The following is an 18,195-nucleotide window of genomic DNA, read 5'->3' as shown; positions in this document are numbered from 1 at the left end:
AAGATATAACTAGCTAAAAACTAGTGTGAGCTGCGTCGGTGTTTCTAATGAAACAGTAATGATAAAAAGGTAAATTATACACCGTGAAAAGATGAAAAAACTTACTGACGTTTCGGACGCTAGTCCTTCGTCGGAATAAGTATTAAGTATTTTAAAGTGACTAGGAAGGAGAATTGTATTTCAAAATATTATTTCCTTGAGTATTATTTCTTTGTTCTTCAGTCAAATTTAAGTGAATACATAAAATGTGGATAGCACTCAAACAAAGAAACTTGTTCTCAACGGAATGACACATGGTCTGAAATGGGAAAATACCCTGTTTATGTAGCTTGGGTTACATTATCTCTCTTTGCATTATAACTGGGGTGATGTTGGATTTAGTGGGTACCTATACTCGACCCCCCTCCCCCCCTTCCCCCCATGGTAGGCCATTGTTATAGATATTAGTTAATAAAGTAGAGTTAAATTACCTGTCTTTGCATCATAACTGGGGTGATGTTGGGTTCCATGGGTACCTTCAGCTGTACCCGTACCCGACCTTGATTGACATCTACCTCAAGTACCTCCCCCTGTGCTCCGTAGTGAGGAGAGGCTAGCATGAAGCACTGGGAGCCAATGGGAAAGAGCTGCTCGATAGTCTGGATGCTGCTTTTAGTGACAGACTCATGAACAAATATGTCCTGGAATTACAGAAAAATATCATCTTAGAGTTCATTGCTGAACTTTAGCAACGATGTAGAATCATCACAGATATGATTCTTGGTTGAGTGGAATGAGTTTCAGGTTTTCTTCCCTCCTCAAAAATCCGCAAGTGAGTTGACAGTAAAGAGCTTAGAGCTTAGAGTTGAGAGCTTAAAACATTAAAATATAGTGGCAGTGAGTGTGTTGTATACTTAAACATTAGCCTCTGGCTAGGGAGACTCAGAAAAGACTACCAGTATCACAGCAAAAATATATATATTTGATGTATATTTTTTCATAGTTCATCTCATTTCATTTTCCCTCTCATTCTATCCCATTTCCTTAACTGCCTTTTCCTGTCCCGTCTTATCCAGTCCTACTGTATATCTCATCCCATTCCATCCCATCCACTTCACTTCCATCTCAACCCTTGCATATTTGCAAGGTGTACATGCAGTAAACATGCACATTATCTTAGACTCTGCTACCTTGGCAACAGCATGCAGTGCATATTGCTTTGGCACTTGCGACCATTCTTTTTCTAGCGTTACTTGACCCTTGGAACCACAAACAAACCTAAAGGAGATAAAAACAATTTTAAACAATGAAAAGAGGGCTCAAGAAAACGACTTTTGGCTTTAACTAATCAATAGCTTCAAGTTGTGGTTAGACTAGAAGTGCTCATGAATATATTCACTCATAAGTGAATTCAGGGAAGGTACTGTACTGTACATTAGTGATGATAGAGCAGTTTTCGCATGACTGTGAATAGCTCACGGCATAAAAAAGCGTTCTTGACACGGCAAGGGGTACGCCAGACCAATCACATTGCTTGAAATTTCACTCTCCATCTAATCAAATACCCAGAACACTGCATAAACACGGCGCAGACACGGTCACGCCAAAGTCACGGCACTTTCAGACCAATCATTTATTGCGTGAGAAAAAAATCAGCCAATTAAAATTCTAGAAAACATCACGGTCACGGCACGGCACTGAGCTTTTCGCAGTCATACGAAAACCGCACTATTCTTTGGGTAAATTAAAGAAAGAGATTCAAAATGTTACCTTCTTCCTTGGATGGGACATGCTTCAACTAAAACATTAACCTCACCAACTTCAATACCTCTTCTTTCCAACTGACTGCAGAGGAAAAAAGAACATGTGCAATCAAAATCTTGGACGCATGCTGCAACTGCAGCACTCAAAGGCAGCAATGTTTTGCTGGTTAGCAAACATAATCAAACTCATTGAGCATGATGTTGCAGAGGAAGATCTTGATTCTACTTTTGTAATGGACCACATGTCATTTCCTTGAGTATCATTTCTTTGTTTAACGGTTGTGTTTAATCAGCCCAAGCTTAAAGGGTCGATTTTGTGCAACAGTTTGAGAGGTGCATATACATACAATGCAATTTGTTGATATGGTTCAAAAATTGTAAAGCATTTTAACGGACTAATTAAATGAAAGTTCACTTACAATTGTACATAGCAAGAGACCTGCTTGTTCCATATTGCTAACCCTTCATCTGTCATGACATTCTGCTCAATATTCTTCTTACCATCATCAGTTTTGGGGCTATCCCGTGAAAGCACATATCTAACAAATAACATCATGAGAAAATCAATTAATGACATACTATATAAAACGTAATGAAACTGGTTTTAAAGCAGATTTGGGAATGAGGTTTTTTATAACAGAAAAAAAATCTACAGACGTAAAAAGAATATATGCAAAGCAAATAGCACAGCTACAGTTTTTGGTAAAAGTTTCTTTGTAAAACAGAGCCTTGACTTTACGTGTACAACATGGCCTCAATAAAATGCCTTGCAATTTACAAGCAAATGTCAGCACTCTACTGAGTATTCTGGTAAATTCAAAAATTGCAAATAGCTAAGATTTGTATGAAGGTTTACAAGTACAAATATGGAATGACTGCAGTCATTGTTATCGAAACTCTAGAGGAGTCAAAAGCTTCGTAAATTGCATTAAGATCCAGTGAACTGTGGCTCAAACGTTTATCAATGTTTTCTCTAGAAAATTGTTGATTTCATAACAGCATTATAATTGCAATTCTAACTTAAAGAAGATCAAAGGAGAATTATCTCCAGTGCTACCTTTAAAGGACTGATGCAGACTTACCTAAAGGTGTTATCAGAGACTGACAAGACCTTTGCTTCAACTATGTGAGGCCATCCAACAAAGCAAACCTCATCAAGCAGATCTTCTGCAACTCTTATTGTTACCTATAAATGTATCAATTGTAGTATAAATAGTGTAGATGATGATGGTCCATGATGATGGTCATGATGATGATGATGATGATGATGGTGATGATGGTGATGATGGTGGTGATGGTGATGATAATGATGATGATGATGATGATGGTGATGATGGTGGTGATGGTGATGATGATGATGGTGGTGATGATGGTGGTGATGGTGATGATGATGATGGTGGTAATGATGGTGATGGTGATGATGATGATGACAGTGATAATGATAATGGCGAGACAATGAATATGTTAATGATGACGGTGATGGTGATGATGATGGTGATAATGATGATGAATACATGCATGATGGTGATGCTGGTTATGATAATGGTGATGATTATGATAATGGTGACGATGATGATGAATATGGTGACGATAATGAAAGTGATGATGATGGTGATGATGAATAACTATCATTATGATGATGATAATAATAATAAATGATGACAATCAATATCCCTTATTACTATTTTCACTCTACCTTATCAGACAGGGATTTTAGCTTCAATATCATGCTCTCCCATCGCGAATGCATTTGGAAAACTTTCACATTTGCTTTCCTTAGCTTTGCCTGAAACCAAACCAGAAATTGTCTGAATATTTTTCATATATCCTTCAAATTATCTACATGTATACCTAAAGGCCAGTTTAGACGGTACGATTTTTGCCTACAACTATCACATACAACAAGCTCGCGCCACCCTACAACTCGAGTTGTAGCGTGTAAATCAAGCATACAACTCACCTACGACAGACACGAGCGTGTTGTATACAATAGTTGTAGGCGAAAATCGTACCGTCTAAACCAGCCTTAAGAGGGGTTTCATAGTAGTCATGTGTGACAGATAAAATAGCAAATATTACCACTGTATTCATTGCTACTCACTAATTGAGACAACAGCTGTGACAGAGAACTTCAGGCAATTCACTACCATCAATGAGAGTACATGTATATATGTAAAAGTGTCATTTCAAGCAATTGATTTGATTGGCGGTAGTCTATTGTTCAATTTCCCTTTGCATTTACTGTTGTCTTGATTAGCACATAACAATGAAAACAGTGTTAAACAATTGACATGAAAGGAATTCTTAAAACATACTGTGTGAGGAATGTGATGAAGAGTTGGAAAACCAGGAAAATATACATCAAGTCTGACATCTTCCAACAGCCCTACAACATAATTTTATTAGACTTTCATAATATTTTAATACCTTCAACATGCAAATTGTACTAATTATAATTAAATGCACAATCAAACCAGAACCCCTAGATGAGCGCTTTAGCTCTTGGGGTTTAATGTATTGAACAAATATGTTGAAATAAAACAAACAAAAACAAATAAACCATTTAATAATAAAAACATCTTGTAAATATTAGTTTGTTTGTCATTAAAATAAGATAAAAATTAGCCATTGGAATTAGAATTGAATTTACTTTCACCTTTCTTTAGATCCATAGGTGATGAGACAAGAGTTTCTCTGTCAAAATCTTCACATCTGTGAGCAGAACAAAGTGTATGTTTTATCAAGCTGGTACATGTACACAGTGATATGCTTGATTACAGTATAACAAGTACTGTAGCATTGAATTACATCACAATTTCATTAGTTAATGTAAAAACTAAGTTATATATTAGTGACTTGCCAAAGGCAAGCATAAGCGCAAACTCCAGCACAAGCCAATACAAGAAAATCTTCTAATAATGTATCTTGCACATGCATTGCTTCTCTTCATGATGAGAACATGGAGTTGCATCTGCTTGCGTCGGCTTCTGTTGCTTGTGAGAACCAGACTTTAGGCATTGAAACAAGCAATCAATATATTACAGAATATAGCAATGCCTACAACATCTTATCACACTGCTTACTAGACCACACCACATCAGACTTCATTTCACTATTATATACAGCTATTTCAAAAAAATTGAATACTGAATACTGCATACTAAATAGCGCATTCCAAGACCAAAGGGCATTGTGGGTCTCAGTAATATGAAATAAAAAGTAAATATACAGCAATTAACTCTCTACATGTACAGTAGTTAGTTTATTGTTTCAGATGGAATATACTAAAAATAGAATAAATATTTTTTATTAATCCTACCTTTAAAATGTCACTATGACCCACAATGCACTTTGGTCTCGGAATGAACTGTTCAGTATGCAATATTCAGTATTCAACCTTTTTTTAAACGTAACACACTGGGCACAATTTCATATGTACAGTACCACATAAAATTCAAAACTTACTTGGTATGACAGAGTTGAATATCAGGGAACACCCCAGGAAGGGACGAGTTATATGTGTAACACAAGTCTATGTCATAGGTATATATATGATATGGACCATGAGTATTGCGCTGACGTTCTTCCTTAGTTAACCGTGGGTAGAGTGGTTTGATTGCATCCAGCAACATTTTCTGCATTGAGAGAAATGAAGTTATATAAATGAAAAGAGCTTTGCCTTCGAGAAAACATGAACTTATATTTAAGGAAACTTAAAGAAAGCTCTAAAGCTCTGGACTGACCTAAGTCAGGGCATGGTTACTGTAGCTCACAGATCAAACCCTGAAACAACCTCTGGGCTGATCTAAGTCAGGGCACAGCTAACTCACAGATAGAACCCTGAAACAACCTATGGGCTGATCTAAGTCAGGGCATGGTTACTGTAGCTCACAGATCAAACCCTGAAACAACCTCTGGGCTGATCTAATTCAGGGCACAGCTAACTCACAGATAGAACCCTGAAACAACCTATGGGCTGATCTAAGTCAGGGCATGGTTACTGTAGCTCACAGATCAAACCCTGAAACAACCTCTGGGCTGATCTAATTCAGGGCACAGCTAACTCACAGATAGAACCCTGAAACAACCTCTGTGCTGATCTAAGTCAGGGCATGGTTACTGTAGCTCACAGATCAAACCCTGAAACAACCTCTGGGCTGATCTAATTCAGGGCACAGCTAACTCACAGATAGAACCCTGAAACAACCTATGGGCTGATCTAAGTCAGGGCACAGCTAACTCACAGATCAAACCCTGAAACAACCTATGGGCTGATCTAAGTCAGGGCACAGCTAACTCACAGATCGAACCCTGAAACAACCTCTGGGCTGATCTAAGTCAGGGCACAGCTAACTCACAGATCGAACCCTGAAACAACCTCTGGGCTGATCTAAGTCAGGGCACAGCTAACTCACAGATAGAACCCTGAAACAACCTATGGGCTGATCTAAGTCAGGGCACAGCTAACTCACAGATAGAACCCTGAAACAACCTCTGGGCTGATCTAAGTCAGGGCACAGCTAACTCACAGGTCAAACCCTGAAACAACATATGGGCTGATCTATTAAGTCAGGGCACAGCTAACTCACAGATCGAACCCTGAAACAACCTCTGGGCTGATCTAATTCAGGGCACAGCTAACTCACAGATAGAACCCTGAAACAACCTATGGGCTGATCTAAGTCAGGGCACAGCTAACTCACAGATAGAACCCTGAAACAACCTCTGGGCTGATCTAAGTCAGGGCACAGCTAACTCACAGGTCAAACCCTGAAACAACATATGGGCTGATCTATTAAGTCAGGGCACAGCTAACTCACAGATCGAACCCTAAAACAACCTCTGGGCTGATCTAAGTCAGGGCACAGCTAACTCACAGATAGAACCCTGAAACAACCTATGGGCTGATCTAAGTCAGGGCACAGCTAACTCACAGATAGAACCCTGAAACAACCTTTGGGCTGATCTAAGTCAGGGCACAGCTAACTCACAGGTCAAACCCTGAAACAACCTATAGGCTGATCTATTAAGTCAGGGCACAGCTAACTCACAGATGGAACCCTGAAACAACCTCTGGATTGATCTAAGTCAGGGTTCAGCTAACTCACAGATCAAACTCTGAAACAGCCTCTGGGTTGATCTAAGTCAGGGCACAGCTAACTTGCAGATCAAACCCTGAAACAACCTCTGGGCTGATCTAAGTCAGGGCATGGCTAACTCACAGATCAAACCCTGAAACAACCTCTGGGCTGATCTAAGTCAGGGCATGGCTAACTCACAGATCAAACCCTGAAATAACCTCTGGGCTGGTCTAAGTCAGTGCATGGCTAACTCACAGATCAAACCCTGAAATAACCTCTGGGCTGATCTAAGTCAGGACATGGCTAACTCACAGATCGAACCCTGAAACAACCTCTGGGCTGATCTAAGTTAGGGCGTGGCTAACTCACAGATCAAACCCTGAAATAACCTCTGGGCTGGTCTAAGTCAGTGCATGGCTAACTCACAGATCAAACCCTGAAATAACCTCTGGGCTGGTCTAAGTCAGTGCATGGCTAACTCACAGATCAAACCCTGAAATAACCTCTGGGCTGGTCTAAGTCAGGGCATGGCTAACTCACAGATCAAACCCTTTAAAAATTCATCTTTACCTCATTGATAAAGGGAATAAGAACCACAGCTTCCCATTCCTGTTGTTTACCATTCAGATCAGTTTTGAAGTTTAGAGGATAGAAGTCTATGATGGGCGACTCTTCCATGATCATCAGGTTCTGATGAGAAAGATAATTATAAAATTATATCAATGCACCGTCCGTAACGGCATTGATGGCCGTAATGATTTAAGATGATGAAGATTACAATAATGGAGGTATTGCATAAGATAATGATGTTGATTATGCTGATAATAACTGAGCTAACTGGGTGGTTATGATAATCATGTTGACGATAATGATGGTGCTGATGATAAAATCTGATGACAGTGAAAATGATGAATGATGACAATGATGGTGATACACTCGTCCACATTACCTGTAATGGCAGAGGGAGGAGTTGTTTGCTTGCCGCAGGCAAAACAGCCAGTAGTTGCTCAAACGGCAGGAATGGTTTGCCCATTTCATAATCAAGTTTATGATCAGAAAAGAATTTCAAGTCTGATAAGAATGGTGCATAGTGATAAGGATAATACCTGCAACAAGCAAGAAAAATCACTTCAAAATCAATATCAATAAATAATTTATAATAATGATTCAATAATTTAATAATCACTATATATTCATATATATTTTTTGCTATATAACTAGTTAGCTTTGTGATCTATATTATCTACTACTGGTGATGGCAGCTGGACTGCCGAAAGATGTCTAGCATTAAAGGACTTGTTATATATCTAAAAACGATTTAATGATTATTATTAAGTTTGAATATTTTGGGTATCATAACATGGTTGCTTTGACTGAGCACTGACTAGATCTCTTTTGCTTAGACGTATTGCAGCTAAGCAATCACGTGCTGATTAATTCACTGAGAACAAATGAATGAACATTTTGATTCCCATGGGTGAAATTTACTGTACTGCAAACAAACTTTCTACAACCTGTTTCGAGAGATCGATACACATGTTTTCATTCAGTTCTTTACAATTAGCTAAAAAGAATCACCAATTTAATATAAAAACAAACATTTTGCATTCCAGTACAGACACGTGACCGTTAACTGCAAAGCGCCTATTAATTTCGTTGCACATTTCAGACCCTGTGCCATTCCCTAGAGCATCATTTTTTTGTTTATAATGGTTTTGCATGAGAAGACACATGAATATGGATACAACAGAAAAAAAAACTCATCACTTATGTGCTCTAAAATGGGAAAATATAAGCCCAAGATAAAGAAGTCTATTGGCTGGTTCAAACCCCGTGGCCAGAACAACGCTTAGGGTCTTAAGATATGATCCAAGTACAGTAAAAGGTACTACATGTACCTTTTATCTCAGTCCACAAATGGTAAGTCTTTTGGATCGGATGACCATATAGTTTCTATTAACTAGGGGTTAAGAAGTACACTACATTCCTAATTCTATATGATACTAACCAGCCCCAAGATTGTACTCCATTGAAATAGTAATGTAGAATCCACTGTATTCCTCTGACGTATTCCCACACTATACGTGATAGTCCATCACTGTTAACAACAAAATCACATATTTAGACGTGTACTTAAATAATATGAATTGATACAATAAGTGGAATATACAGCTATCGTAAGGCACTGTCTCTTGAGGGGTCATGGAGTCATACCTGGGGTTGTGAGCTCAATTCCCAGCTAAACCACATATATGAGTTGAGTTTGTTTGGCGTATTTTTCTCTCGCATGATGGTTTTTCTCTGGGTTCTCTAGTTTTCCTCCCACTGTAAATTAGGGACATCTAGTCAGGTCCATGCTTCCCAAAGCATTCTTTTCATGCTAAAGAGGTCTAAAGCACATTTACAGTACCTGTTTATGTCTTCAATTTCAAACTTTTCTCTGTAATATTGTTTCTTATGCATAGCAAACTCTATCTCAAAAACATCCTCGCCTTCCTTGTCTTCTTCGTCATCCATCGTAGCAGCCAGTTTGGCTAGTTCTGGGCTCAACTGGTCTTTTGACTCTAGATTAGTTATGTCCAATTGATCTGAGAGAGTATCAAGGGCTGAAAAAAGGTTATCTGATGCAAAACCCTGATCCTGGTTAGCCTGCAAGAATAGAGAGTATAGATTTGATTTAGGCCCGTCCACACCTATCCAGAAATTGGACAGGTCTTAATTGGACAGGTCTTGTTGATATGGGATTAATTAGGCAGCTATATAATTAATAGGTAATGGGATTTCATGCTCCCCAATCAAGAAATAATTAGACTCGAAAAATTTCTCTGACTGCCAAATTGGACTCGGCCTACGGCCTCATCCAATTTTGGAAGTCCTAAGAATTTTTCTCATCCAATTATTTCTTAATTGGACAGCATGGAGTCCTATTACATATACAAACTTCATAGTATTTTGAAAACCAAGTGCTAACAAGCCTGTAATCCTCATTATTTTCAAGATGTAATTGAATTTGTGAAAATTGGCAGAACACAGGATACATGTAAGTGTTAAGAGAAGCATGAGGCGCAGCTGTTTTCTGTCAATATCATGCTGTACAGCTGAATAGCTGCACACGGCACAATAAGCAAGTCTTTTATTCATCATATAATCATATAAATGTAGTATACTGTATACATATATAAGTGTACCTTGGCTTTTGATTTCCCAGGTTTTTTGTCAAAGCCATGTTTCGTCTTGGCCTCAAACCACTTCATGTCAACAAATATCTCATCAAATTTTTCTCGATCCAACTGTTTGTTTAATGGAAATGTAGAAAAATAAAACAAAGTTATTAAATATAGCACCTCACAAAACATGCATTCATTTGATAAGTAGAAATTGGTTGCGATGATATTGCTATATAATTATGACATGGCTATAGCTGTATGACGTTGATATGTTAATTGCTACATGTATGATATTGCTATATGATGAGTGCTATGATTGCAGTAATGGTCGCTATGAATGGTTGATGTGATGGTTGCTATGATGGTTGCTATGACGGTTGCTATGACGGTTGCTATGAATGGTTGCTATGAATGGTTGCTATGACTGTTGCTATGAAGGTTGCTATGAATGGTTGCTATGAATGGTTGATGTGATCGTTGCTATGACGGTTGCTATGACTGTTGCTATGAATGGTTGCTATGAAGGTTGCTATGAATGGTTGCTATGAATGGTTGATGTGATGGTTATGATGGTTGCTATGACGGTTGCTATGAAGGTTGCTATGATGGTTGCTATGATGGTTGCTATCGAATGGTTTACCTTTGATAATGCTGTTAGATATTTTTCAAATCTACCCAAGCACAGATTCCCTCCTTCATGTAAATAGCCTGTGGGTTAAAGAAAAAAGGTTTTACATTCCCACAAACTACAGTATATTCTACTTCACACATACCGTAAATACTAAACTACAGAGTTTACAACAACTTCATAACTCACCATCTAGTGTCGGCATGACTTCCATATATACATTATATAGCATTGGAAGAGCATTCTATAAATAAATAATAAATTATATATAATAAATTATAAACAAATAAAACGACGAAGATAAGGCAAACAAAAAAATGTGTTTCCTGTTGTGCAACCGACCCTAATTTTCTTGCAGATTTTTGCCGACCCTTATATTTTTTCCTTCCCAAATCCACCACAGGGTTCCCAGTAAGCTCATTTCCAGTGTTGAATCAGAAAAAAAAATCTGACCTACCAACCCCAATTATTTTCCTCATGCAACAGGAAACACACTTTTTTTTGCATGACCTAATCATAAAGAATATGGCCCTGCTCGAAACCTGCGACCGTATTTTCTTTTTTTTTATCATATTATTTTTCTTTTCGTGAGGGTCATATGATAAAATGCTTATTGACTGAGTTAGGTCGCACCGTACAGGAAAATATTTGGCTCTCGGTCATTTGTACGGACCGAGCGCAGTGAGGTCTGTACGGCATCACCTTGAGCCAAATATTTTCCTGTACGGCCCTCCAACTAAGTCAATAAGTACATATTATGAACAATCAATAAAATATCTACAGGTGTATCTTTCTTTATATATTATGGTAAGTTTGCTGTGCTAATGGACTCGTAAAGCCTGGTTCACACGAGCAACGCAAACGCAAGCGCAAACGCAAGAAAACTACATGTGAACTACAGTAACGCAAACACAAACGCAAACGCAAGAAATGGAAAATTTTCCATTTTCTTGTGCTTGCGTTTGCGTTTTTAATGTGCGAACCGGAGAAAACGCAAACGCAAGCACAAACGCAAGACGTGGTTCACACAAGCAACGCAAACGCAAGGAAAATATGTGTGAACTATAAACAATCACTACTGCGCATGCGTATCTTAATTTACTTGTGTTTTCGTTGTACGTGTGAACATTGCTTGCGTTTGCGTTTGCGCTTGCGTTTGCTTTGCTCCTGTGAACCAGGCTTAAGATGTCACCTCACCATGCGTAGATAAAATGTGTATCCCTACGCAGATAAATAACAGATCCTTTATTTAATTTTAAGGCACAGATTTAAAGATAATAATATTTAATAAAATAAAACATTTTACTGAGGATAGTACATGGTTACTTACATGGTTTATGTGTAGATGTGGAAGATGAGGAATGAAATCATTACCGACAAGAAACCCCATGAGGATCCAATCATCTATTAATCTTTCTAAATCAAAGGGAAATGTCAAGGAACTCTGAAAAAAAATCATTATTATAAGAATAAATGGAAAAATATCAAGAACATATGACAGGGAAAAATTATGACACACAAAAATGATACAGTAGTAGGCAATGATGATGAACATTCATGATGTGGTATGGAGATAAACAATGATTCTTACACCTGATTAATGGTTTAGATGATGATAACGATGATAGTTGGTGATGATGATGACAGTGAATATGATAACAAGACAATGATGATAATGGAAGTGATGATGATGGTGGTGATGAGGATGATGATGACGATGATGATGATGGCAGTGATGATGATGAAAGTGATGATGATGGTGATGATAATGATAATGGTGATGATGGCAATGATGATGATGACAAAGATGATGATTATGATGTTGATGATGCACAATGTACCTTCAGTGAGCTAAATTCCCAGTCTAAATACTCTCTAAACAAGGACAAGTGAAGTAAATGAAATGTAATATTCTCTGGCTTCTCTATTCTGTAATCAAACAAAAAATAAATTGTTCACTACATAAACTTCATCGCACAATACAATTTAAGAAACTACATAACATACAGTATTTACCTTTTAGAAGTCTTTCCAAATCGTACTTCCTCACGCAGGAGAGAAAAATGAGGCTCATGAGATGATAGACCCAACATCATCTTAAAACAATACAAATAATGTATAAAGTTAACACAAGAGCATTCTAAAGCAAGCAAGAAATCATAAACTGATAAATCTTGCCCAAACCCCAATCATAGTTACATATTCAAGTTTGATAAGGCTTAACATACACGACTTTCAAAAATGGCCGCCAAATGCAGTTGGGACAATTAAATGGAAGCGTGGTACAGTACCGCCTGAAATCATCGAGGCATAAGACGCGTCCGTCGCGCGTTCAGTGCACGCGGTAAAAACGCAAATAAGCCGCGTCCTGACCTAGAATTGACTGCGATTTAACCGCGGTTGCCGAAAAAACGCGTCCCATACAGTATCATACTGTACAAAGCGCTGTTTGGTTATACAGTATTCCTACTGGTTTGGCATTCAACGAAATATTTTTTATGGCCCGAGTTCGAGTTTTTTAAAAGTTCCATTTAGGAATCGAGTTCGAGTTTGTACCAACCAGTACAGGAGTCAATTTTTTTTGTGTGTAGAATTTCTTTGGAATTAATTGTTTCATCAATCGAAAATGAGCTACATGTAACTGTGTTTAAATGTGGTCATATGCGATTCTCTTGCCCTTTTGTACTGTATCTTGTGGGGAGCGTTTCTACCTCGATTTTGATCCAGTTGGAATGGTTAATCTATCCAAAAGTTCCAACTATTTTATAAAATAATAGTATTTTATGCTTTCGTGCTTTATTTCAAGGTAATAGAGTAACATTGGACGAAAAAACGAAATTACATTAGATATTTTAGAGCCCGACATAGATAATTGATTACAGTGTAACGCTACATGTATGACGTTTATCTTGTCGCATACTCTTATGCACATGCGTTTGTACGTTTTAGATCTCTCAAACATTCTTCGTCCTGCAATTTCCTAAGGCAACTTTTATTTATACTTCTACATTCACAACAGAATTCGTTACTTTGATTCACTCTTGGGCTACTCGAAAGCATAAAATTCACAATTGTGGTGAATGTAGTATTATTTTTAGACTCTTCAGGTCACGAACGGTCTGGGGCTTCGTATTCTGTGTATAAAATCGGAGAATTATTAGGGTCCGCCGCTTTGCATTTTAAATATTATGAGGACTCGTTAGTTGCGAGTAACCGATTTGAATTTGGTTTTTCACTGCCGCCAGTCAAAAAAAGGAACCGGCAGCGACTAATAGAGAGACAAAAAAAAAAAGAATTCCAGCTTGCAGGGCTCGATGCAGCTCGCAACAACCGAGTCCGCGTGTAAATTGCATGTTCGCCGGCCATGGATTCATTTGCTGGAAAAAGATGCGTTCTAAAAGCTTCGACTTTGTATTTTGAAATAAAAACAAGAATTAAGAATAGGTTTGATCTTAATAGTTTGCTTCAAACTCTGATAAATTATTTGGAGACTGAACTTTCCTCTAGCAAAATACATATATTGTGTAGCATATTGAACTTTGAAGGTTTAAATTGATGCGGTTAGGCCTCCTCACAGCGATAATAATTTGAGGTCAGTTTATTCATAACTACAGTACATGTAGTTATAGAAGTTTATGGACGAACTTCCAAGTATTTCCGACATTTCAATTTCGAAAATATTCGAAAGTTTCAAACTTCCATATTAATAGACTATCTGACTAAATGTACGTACATTCGGTCGATGATTATGCTACGTTTTTCAGAAAATGCTGCTCATGATTAAAAAGTGATGTCTAGTTTTTGGGGCACTTTCACTGCAAATGTACTCGGCACATGTACTGTAAATGCTACGTTCTATAAACCGCAGTAAGAACGAAAGAGCGTATTGACCGCGTCCATTCGCGTCCATTCCGCGTACAGTTTGCGTTCACCGCACGCGGTAAAGACGCGAAACAAACGCGTTCGCATGCTGCAATGATTTCAGGCGGTACTGTAAGTAAGGCCTCATTAGTCAAAGTCTACTCAGTACGATCAAAGTCATTCATCACACCAATTCCAGTTCTTTTAAGCGTCTATTGAAGTATAAGGGTGAATGACTTTGCAAAATATCGTACTGAGTAGACTTTGTTTACTAATGAGGCCTTACTTACCAGGCTTCCATTTTTGAAAGTCATGTATAGGCCTTATTTTTGATACTCATGAACAACAGTATAACATGTAGCTACAATTGTAAGTTTGTTGTGAAGTGTGCTAATCCAGGTGAATGAGTGTAGAAAGACTGTTGTTGGTGATAACTGATGTTTCAACAACCTGAGCAGAAGTCATCTTCAGAGTAAAGTATTTTAGTGAAGTGTTTGGTATTAGCTAAACTCACCAAGTCTGCATCCAAACCATACAGACAATGCCTAGTGTTAGGGTCGTAATCTGGTTTAGATCTTTCTGTTCGAATAAACTCCATGATTTTATGTTCTCCTTCTCCTGGGGTCTAGACAAAAGAAAAAAATGTACAGGGGTGAATGTTGGATGAGTACCAGATACTCCTAACTAGGGTTCTGTAAGAACCTTAATCCTTATTGTCTGTACCTGATGTCCTGAGAGGTATACTTTCAGTCCATGCCAAGCAGGGTCATTGGACATCTTCTCAGCCACAAAGTATTTCAACTGTTCATGAAGCCTTGCCATAAATACAGTACCTTAATTTATGAAGCAAGTGAAGAAAAATATTGTTGGTTGTTTGTTTTGTTCATTCCTTTCTCATTCATTGTTCTATCTTATAATGAAAATTAACGCTAAAATCTGACGTTTCAGAGTCATCTTGACTCCATTATCAAGGTTTAATAAAACTTTGGTTATTAAACCTTGATTATGGAGCTAAGATGACTCTGAAATGTCTGATGTTGACGTTAATTTTCATTATAAAGTACATTTCCAAAATCTGTCTTACTACTTGTTCTATCTACATCTACCTATTCATTCATTCTGTCAAACATTCAGTCTGTCCATCATTCATTCAATTCATTCACCATCCATTCATTACATTTGTCTGTCTACCAATCCTATAGTTTATTCATTCACTTGTCTACCATCTATCTCTGTCCATTAGTTCATCCTTCCATCCATCCATCGGTAAGTCTGTCTATTTACTATCCACTTGTCCATCCATTTATTTATCGGCACCCATTCAATCAATTATTCATCTATTCATCTGTTAAATTATTGGCACCCATCCATTCATTTATTCATTCATTCATCCACTCAGACACTCATACACTCATTCATTCATTTATTCATTCATTCATCCACTCAGACACTCATACACTCATTCATCCATTTATTCATTCATTCATCCACTCAGACACCATACACCCATCCATTCATTCATTCATTCATTCATCCACCCAGACACCATACACCCATCCATTCATTCATACACTCATTCATCCATTTATTCAATCATTCTTCATCTTACCAGGAGTAATGCAGTTAGAGTCAAATCTTTCTTCTTTTGGTAGAATTTGTCCTTTCTCCAAAGCTCTACGAATATTGTCTTCTGCTTCCTTAGCAGATCTGTACCAAAAAAAGGTTTTTCTCATTTTAATGTTACTTATGGCTGTAATTGTGAGAATCTTGCATAATGCCTGATAAGTCACAGGTCATGACAACTAGCCAAATTAGTTTTAGCTTGGTCATACCTGTCCTACCATGTGAGCTGAGTGTTGTATGTCGTAAATATAGAATGTAGTGGTAGTGCATGTGGAGTGAACCTCACAGAAAAGCCTGCAGGGGGAGTGATGGTCATAGAATATAAGTCTTAACTGTATGACTTTATGAGGTCTCTACCTGAACCGTCTTCCTCGTTGTTGATTCATCTTTGCCCTTGGGGCTACACCATCCACTGCCATGAAGAATACCTTCTTTGGTTTGATAATTTGAAATAAAACCTTGAAATACAGTAAGAGAGAAAATGTACATGGATCACTAAAAAAACTCCTTAAAATACACTATTCATGCTAATCAACTTATCATCTACAGTGTAGCTATAAATTACCATAAGGACTCAAACTTACTTCAATATAGTGAAAAATGTTTCTGAAAATCTGTTCTTCTGTAATCCTAAAATGAGGGTCGTCGTCATTGGGATGCGAGCAAGGATGGATTATACCATTCATATCGAGATAAAGGTTGTCGAATTCTGGTATCTAAAAAATAGAATTAATAAATATCATTGCAGCTACAAGTGCATGTAGGTAAACAGTCGATAGATAGCACATTTATAACTTTTAACATATTGCACTCAAGACTGTTTAAAAAAATCGGTTGAAAGTTTCTTTAAAAAAGTTAAATAAATGTCCCTGAAGTTGTTTAAATGGTTTTATCTCAAGCCTCAAGACCTCAATACCACTGCAGAAGGCTTGAGATGTAGCTTAAAAATCTCCACAGGGAAATTATGTAATTTTAAGGAATCAGAAAGAACATTTGTGAACCCCACAACTGTGATAAATAATATAATAATTATTGTCCCTGGTATTTTTAACATTATCACCACCTCATTATCATCATCATCTTCAATGTCATTGCCATCATCAACATCCCCTTCAACACTATCACTGTCATCCCTATTATCACCTACACCATCTTCACATCACTATCATCATCATTGCCACCATCGATCATCATGATTGCTTTCATCATCATTATTTGCCATCACATTCTATATATCATCATCACCATCATCGCCACCAACATATAAGCTGAAGCTTATAAGCTACATAAGTAAATACCCATCACTGCAAGACTTTGGGGTGGGGGGATAAAATAAATATGGAATATAACTATGGGGAGAGCTGATACAAATGTATCACATTCATTAAAAATATTAACCTAATACTCAGCAGAAATTAAAACCTCACAAAAACTACAACCACTTAACTATACAACAATTCAAATACTGTAACCTACAGTCCAAAGCCCAGTAATATTGATAATATAATAATAATATCTGACCTGATGTTCTTGTACCACTTGACTCAAACATGGATACCTCTCGCTTACCCATCGATAAAACTTCGGGACACCCATCTTAAATCAACGCTATTTACAATAAAAAGACTTCAGACTTTAAGATATAGGACGTATTAAGGCAGAACGTTGTTTTAACAGTATCATGAATGAGATTAAGTGGAGTTTTTAGACGAACTTCTGGAGAAAAAATAGTCATTGAATTCCAGGAATCACATGTTGGTCTTGTAATGAGCATGCGCGACTGCTGACACACCACAGGGAACCCAAAGCCAATATTCGCTACAGCGCAAAATTTCATATATTTTTTTAATCAATAAAAATATAAGGCTTCTGCTTTCTACATGAAGCTTAGTCTCTGCTAAGCCTCTCTCTTAAGCAAAAGGATTAATTTTGAAAGAGACTTGGTAATGGTTTTACACAGGTTTCCCGTCACCTATACATATTAAAATATTATTATTTTTAAATGCAACACTAATTCACTCATTCTTTCAATCGAAACCAAAAAATCATGTCCTATTTTCCAAATATAAGCTTGTTTGATGTGAATAAATTAT

The 18,195-nt window shown here is 37.4% G+C and overlaps 1 protein-coding gene across 2 annotated transcripts in view; it reads right to left on the bottom strand.

The window, feature by feature from the left end:
- The window catches only part of LOC116305788 (5'-3' exoribonuclease 1), a 28,414-nt gene extending 10,553 nt beyond the window's left edge, over window positions 1–17,861 (bottom strand). Inside the window, exons 1-25 of one of the 2 annotated variants that reach the window (XM_089029486.1) lie at window positions 17,624–17,861; window positions 16,687–16,818; window positions 16,460–16,560; window positions 16,089–16,186; window positions 15,203–15,312; window positions 14,994–15,104; window positions 12,635–12,714; window positions 12,460–12,547; window positions 11,949–12,062; window positions 10,808–10,862; window positions 10,631–10,698; window positions 10,012–10,113; window positions 9,234–9,472; window positions 8,832–8,921; window positions 7,773–7,929; window positions 7,394–7,513; window positions 5,208–5,377; window positions 4,399–4,454; window positions 4,058–4,128; window positions 3,439–3,528; window positions 2,825–2,928; window positions 2,162–2,281; window positions 1,750–1,824; window positions 1,170–1,257; window positions 471–680 (exon numbers count right to left, since the gene is read on the bottom strand). In XM_089029486.1, the coding sequence (XP_088885612.1) occupies window positions 471–680; window positions 1,170–1,257; window positions 1,750–1,824; window positions 2,162–2,281; window positions 2,825–2,928; window positions 3,439–3,528; window positions 4,058–4,128; window positions 4,399–4,454; window positions 5,208–5,377; window positions 7,394–7,513; window positions 7,773–7,929; window positions 8,832–8,921; window positions 9,234–9,472; window positions 10,012–10,113; window positions 10,631–10,698; window positions 10,808–10,862; window positions 11,949–12,062; window positions 12,460–12,547; window positions 12,635–12,714; window positions 14,994–15,104; window positions 15,203–15,312; window positions 16,089–16,186; window positions 16,460–16,560; window positions 16,687–16,818; window positions 17,624–17,698 (2,724 nt within the window). In that variant the 5' untranslated portion in view covers window positions 17,699–17,861. Of the gene's footprint in view, window positions 1–470; window positions 681–1,169; window positions 1,258–1,749; window positions 1,825–2,161; window positions 2,282–2,824; window positions 2,929–3,438; window positions 3,529–4,057; window positions 4,129–4,398; window positions 4,455–5,207; window positions 5,378–7,393; window positions 7,514–7,772; window positions 7,930–8,831; window positions 8,922–9,233; window positions 9,473–10,011; window positions 10,114–10,630; window positions 10,699–10,807; window positions 10,863–11,948; window positions 12,063–12,459; window positions 12,548–12,634; window positions 12,715–14,993; window positions 15,105–15,202; window positions 15,313–16,088; window positions 16,187–16,459; window positions 16,561–16,686; window positions 16,819–17,623 lie in introns of those variants that run through there. The other variant, XM_089029487.1, reaches the window with a different exon arrangement.
- Between the last annotated feature and the right edge of the window lie 334 nt (window positions 17,862–18,195).

Source organism: Actinia tenebrosa, unplaced genomic scaffold (assembly GCF_029948245.1).
Source record: "Actinia tenebrosa isolate PJP-AT-01 unplaced genomic scaffold, QUT_ActTen_1.0 PGA_scaffold14__42_contigs__length_11649687, whole genome shotgun sequence".
Taxonomy (NCBI): domain Eukaryota; kingdom Metazoa; phylum Cnidaria; class Anthozoa; order Actiniaria; family Actiniidae; genus Actinia; species Actinia tenebrosa.
Note: the sequence above shows the minus strand (reverse complement) of the source record. Positions and strands in the feature narration are given on the sequence as shown.